Source organism: Poecilia latipinna, unplaced genomic scaffold, assembly GCF_001443285.1.
Source record: "Poecilia latipinna isolate Pla-1442-1.1 unplaced genomic scaffold, P_latipinna-1.0 Scaffold820, whole genome shotgun sequence".
Classification (NCBI taxonomy): domain Eukaryota; kingdom Metazoa; phylum Chordata; class Actinopteri; order Cyprinodontiformes; family Poeciliidae; genus Poecilia; species Poecilia latipinna.
Genome location: NW_015113436.1, coordinates 199538 through 205333, shown reverse-complemented (window position 1 = coordinate 205333; position 5796 = coordinate 199538). Strand labels below are relative to the sequence as shown.

The 5796-nt window shown below is 39.2% G+C and overlaps 1 protein-coding gene across 2 annotated transcripts in view; it reads left to right on the top strand.

Annotated features, from left to right (window-relative positions):
* Window positions 1-4497, top strand: part of LOC106956471 (delta-type opioid receptor) — an 8145-nt gene extending 3648 nt beyond the window's left edge. The window contains exons 2-4 of one of the 2 annotated variants that reach the window (XM_015047335.1): window positions 35-326; window positions 2836-3191; window positions 3365-4497. In XM_015047335.1, coding sequence (XP_014902821.1) covers window positions 82-326; window positions 2836-3191; window positions 3365-3894 — 1131 coding nt within the window. In that variant the 5' untranslated portion in view covers window positions 35-81 and the 3' untranslated portion in view covers window positions 3895-4497. Of the gene's footprint in view, window positions 1-34; window positions 327-1869; window positions 2138-2835; window positions 3192-3364 lie in introns of those variants that run through there. The other variant, XM_015047336.1, reaches the window with a different exon arrangement.
* The last annotated feature ends 1299 nt before the right edge of the window (window positions 4498-5796 follow it).

Here is a 5796-nt window from a genome sequence, read left to right as displayed (position 1 = left end):
AAAAAAAAAAAAAAAAAAAAAAAAAAAAAAAAAAAAAAAACTCCGACTTATTAGCGCGTTTCAACTCTCACCCAAATTGCGATGGAGTTCCCTACAGTTCCTTCAGAGGACTTTCAGGAGGTCTACTCTGGGTCTGCAACTCCTTATTTAAATGCCACATTCTTAGAGGATCTGCTGACTGAACCGTCTAAAAGCAACGAAACCAGCGGGGTCGCAGCCAGAGACACCTCGGGTCTCATCATCGCAGTCTGCATCACGGCTCTCTACTCTCTCGTCTGCGTGGTGGGACTGCTGGGAAACGTGCTTGTTATGTACGGAGTGATCCGGTAAGACACACATGTCACCGTTTAATAAATAGGGGGGAGATGTAAAAGATGGTTTGGTTGTTGTTTGATTGATTGATATAATTTTTCACACAGTTACTTATAGAAAAAAAGATGACGTATGATTACAAATGGTGCAAAAATTACTTGCATTTACCAATTTACTAGATTTTGTGAAGACTGGTGTAAAATCCATTTTCATTCTGTGTGATTAAGTTTTCCCAGTTTCATTGTCAGGCTGTTACAAACAATTTATGTAAATATTTGATGTTTTTTTTTCTTTTTCTTTTTTTTTTTTACCTTTTCACTACTGCACTGCAGTAGACATCTACTCAAAAAAGTCTAATAGCTGCCCAAAAAGAACAGTAATTCAACGACCCAAATGCAGCAAGGCAGTTTAAACTAGAAAATTCCGCAGGAATTTTAAGGGGCATGCCAAAGTGTGCCCGTCGGTTGAAACCCAGCGTTTTGATGCTAATTTTTTTTTTCATCTATGCTAAAGAAAGCTGCAATGTACTCAACAGCATGTGGAGGGTCTCAAACATGTTGAGTAACAAGGACTTATGTCATTCTCTGTTAAAATTAGTGTATAAACTAAAATTAGCCATAATGCTAATGTTAGCCTAAATGCTGGCAGTAGCATGTGGAGCATCACTAGCATGTTGTTTTAATTTGTCTTGCTCCACTCAATATACTAAACATGTCTAATTAATAAGCAAACTAGCTAATAGCTAACTTTAGGAAAAAGGCTAATGTGCAAGGCAGTGCACTAGTGGGGGACAGTGAAATGCTAATGTTTGTACTAATGTTAATAAAAGATAATAAAGGCTAATATTATTGCACCGCCTATGGCGGTGCACTGACGTGAGAGGAATATGCAGGCTTTTATTTTGAAATGTTCAGTAAGCTTCATTTGAAATGGCAACACTAATCCCATCCATAACAGTGGTTTGTTTAAACCAGTTATCAAATGCCCAAAAGAGCAATTACATGTTGTAAAAATTGTCTAGGCTTTCATTTTGAAATTTTTAGTAAGCGTCATTTTAAATGACCACACCAATAAAATGTGTAACAGTGGTTGGGTTAATCCAGTGTTTTTCAACCACTGTGCCGTGGCACACTAGTGTACCGTGAGTGATCGTCATGTGTGCTGTGGAAATTATCCAATTTCACCTCCAGTATTTCCGGACTATAAGCTGCTACTTCTTTCCTACACTTTGAACATGCGGCTTTTCTGTGGATTTTTTCTATATTTATGAACATATTTACAAACGTATTCTTTTTTAACTTTAATCTCGTTGTAGAATAAGATATTAAATCAACATCTATTCATTTTTTACTTTTGTTTTAAACACTGGGTTACACTGGGTTACATATATATATATATATATATTTTTTTGTGTGTGTGTGTGTGTGTGTGTGTGTGTGTGTCTGTGTGTGAAATATTAATAATCACAGGGAGCCAGAGTAGAGCAAAAAAAACAAAAAAAAACAACAAAAAAAACAAAAAAACCCAAGAACAAAAGCCAACAGAGAGAACCAGAGTGACTCAGAATAAGTTGCATATATACTGGGGAGATTGATTACTGAACAAGGAACAGATGGCTGATTAGAAATGGGTTGGAGGTGTGAAGGTAGAGAACTGAAGGCAGACAGAGGAGAGAGAGAGTGATAGCAAGGAGCGAGGAAGAATACACAAACAGGGGAACTGCAAAACTGAATCTAATTAACAAATAACTGGACATAATGAAGAAATAAACATAACAAGCCAGAATCACTAAGAAGAACTGAACCAAGGTGAAACTTCAATCGAAGTAAATATATCCACAAAGCATTCAACAAAGCTGCTGCGATTTCATTTTTTAAAGTGGCTTTGAACTAGAGAACAGAAACATTGGCTGATACTGAGGATACTGAATATTTTGGTTTTGACATTGGACTTGAAGCTTGTCATTTTAGCTCCCTCCAAAGATTAAATGTTGAAATCTAGTCAGGAATCTGTGTGAATAACAGTAACATTGCTTTCAGTCAGATGCAATGATGTTTTCCTCTCTCATCTTCTAAGGCTGTAACATAACATCCAGGCACATAATCTAATTAGTAACCATCTACTGTCATGTTTTATAGAAATGGATATCTAAACATTTGTTCATTTGGCAGAAGCACTGAAACACACAAGTTTAGGAAAGGAAATCTGACACCAAGACGTTGGATTATTCAGTTTTAATCAACTCATTTCAGGATTACAAGCTCATTCTTAGTATGTACAGAAGCTTCTGGGCATTTAGTGTACTTTAGCTAGAAATCTTATTTTATTAGACACTGTTTAGCTTTGCTCCTGGATCGTTTTGTCAGCAAAATGAATCACTGCATTAACTGCGATCCGGCTTTGAACACTTTGTGTCAACTGATGCCACCTATGAAACCTCCATGTTTGCCAGCTGAGGCCTATTCACTGCCACTGTGAGTAAGGGTCTGACATAATTCTCTGCTTCTCTTCCATCTCCACCAGCTACACCAAGATGAAGACCGCCACCAACATTTACATCTTCAACCTGGCTCTGGCCGACGCTCTGGCCACCAGCACCCTCCCCTTCCAGAGTGCCAAGTACCTGATGAGCACGTGGCCCTTCGGGGAGCTGCTGTGCAAGGTGGTCATCGCCATCGACTACTACAACATGTTCACCAGCATCTTCACCCTCACCATGATGAGCGTGGACCGCTACATCGCTGTTTGCCATCCTGTCAAAGCCTTGGACTTCCGGACGCCTGCTAAAGCCAAGCTCATCAACGTCTGCATCTGGATCCTGTCCTCGGCTGTCGGAGTGCCAGTGATGATCATGGCGGCTACAAAGGTGACGGACAAAGGTGGGTTAATATTTACAAAGGCTGATTTATTGGAAACTTTCTTTACCGCTTGAGATGTAAGTGTTGACTTCAGGCAGCAATCACACAAGGAAGGGTGATTTCAGCTCGGTTTGTTAATTCAAATTAGCTTCTACGCTTGACCTCCTATTAAAACTAATTGCTTAACTCCTCAGGAAACACCGCCTGCACGCTCAGATTTCCCAAGCCGGAGTGGTACTGGGACACCGTGATGAAAATCTGCGTGTTTATCTTCGCCTTTGTGGTGCCAGTCCTCGTCATTACCATCTGCTACGGCCTGATGATCCTGCGGCTGAAGAACGTCCGGCTGCTGTCCGGCTCCAAGGAGAAGGACAGGAACTTGCGGCGCATCACGCGCATGGTTCTGGTGGTCGTGGCGGCTTTCATCGTCTGCTGGACCCCCATCCACATCTTCATCATCGTCAAGACCATGGTGGAGATCAACCACAAGAACCTCCTGGTGGTAGCCAGCTGGCATCTGTGCATCGCCTTGGGCTACACCAACAGCAGCCTGAACCCCATGCTGTACGCCTTTCTGGATGAAAACTTCAAGCGGTGCTTCAATGACTTCTGCCTGCCGTACCGCTCCCGCTCGGAGCAGAGCAGCTTCTCCAGAGCGCGCATCAGCGCCAGGGAGCCCGTGTCTGTTTGCGTGCCTGCGGGGGTGCAAAGAGCGCCGGGCTGACAGAGCGCGGATCAGTCAGAGGGAGAAACGGGTCAGGATGGACTTCAGACTGATGACACACAGTTCTCCACCACTGGAGTCTGAGGTTTTGACCTTTGAATGAACCGTGGATGGGGTTCATGTTGTGATCGCTTACCTAAAATATTATTAAAGCATTTTATTTGAAATATACGAGTGCCTGTAGATAAGAAATCTAGACATGTTCCCCTGAGCTTTGCATAAAAATTCACACAAGATTGTCTGACTAGATTAAAAAAATCAAGTAACTGGCCCTGCTTTATTTGATTTAAAGAATCATTTTCAGCTTTAACAGTTGGGAGCTCCACATTTTACAGAGAAGATTCAGGTGTGAGTTTTCTTAAAGAGTATTTGTATGGTCAGTTTGAGGCCAATGATGGTGCATGGTTAGACGAAACGGTGTAATCGTCACTCTCCCACAGATTACACAGATTCTCCCACCTGCCTTTGATAACAGTCTGGATAACAGCTTCCTGTTAGAACAGCAGAGAGGATTTTGTTGAAGATACTTGTGACCGTGGCTCAAAGAAACGCACAGTTTTGAAGTTAAACGTCATTCATGATCCAATAAAGGATGTCTAAAAAATACATTATAATCTTAAAAATTGTAGCAGCCTGTAAAAATAAAAAAGAAGGACTTCAAAGTTGTCAATTTGATAGCATCTCTTTTTTTATTAACTCAAAAACATCTTGAATTTAGTATTTGGCAAAGAACATTTTTTGTCAAAAGCTATAAAGTAGTAAAAGCAGTAGATTGAATCTATGATCTGTCATAATTGCAGTTTGTATTTATTAGGTTCTCCATTCAAAGCAAATGAATTAAATGAAAAAAGTTTGAATTAAAAAACAAAAACAGAAAAGAAATTAGAACATCTGTATTGCTTTCAGGTTTTCTACATACAATTGTCCTACTAAAATGTAAAACATTGGATATTTATTTATTCATTTCTTTCTTTATTTCTTTTATATTTCAATGGTTTGGTTTTGCGTAACACTTTTATACAGTCCAGGGATGCAGCAATATTAACATTTGGGTCGATGATATACAATACTAATACTGCTGTATTTTCCAATATTGTATATATTTCCCTGCTCTTTAGATACTGTAAAAAAAAAAAAAAAAAAACTCGCCACCTGCACTGCTTTTCTGTTTTAGCTATACATCTCCCACAATCCTGTGCTGTCACTGTCACTCTGCCATGAAACACAAAGAGCAACAAGATGGAAATAATCAGTCATTTATTTCAGCCCAATTTTTCTTATAAGAAAAAATGACTAACTTTGGCTGATACCGGTGTAGGTGCTGATTTATTGTGCATCCCTAACGCAAACCCAAACTGGTTCAGGTCACATAAACACTGGAAAAGTTCAGAGCTCCAGTTATTGTCATGACACATCTTTGATTTCATGCGATTCCACAAGTGAATGTCAATATGAGATATATATATATTTTTTGCATTACTGGATGTATTTTACTCTATCACACAGAAGCACTGCCTTCATGAATGAATTATATTCACCTCTGCTCAGCTGATTATAATGTCGTACAAAGATGAGCGACTTACATTTTTTTTAAGGCGTACTGGGGCTGAGGGTAGTTTAGTGCCAATAATGACAAGAGAAGACATACTTGAGTGGTTGCCATATTTAACATTGCACACTGTATGAAATGTACTGTAAATATAGGGATTTCTAATGACCTATATATAGTATTATTTATTTTGTGGTTTGGTTTAATTATGTTTGTGCACAAATGAGCTAGAGCTGGGTGAACAAAGTGTTGTGTAAATAACATTGTAAATATTGATTCTGCAGTTAAAAATATATATATATTCTGTCACACTTTGACATATTTTTTTTGCCCAGAAGAGCATTTACACAAAA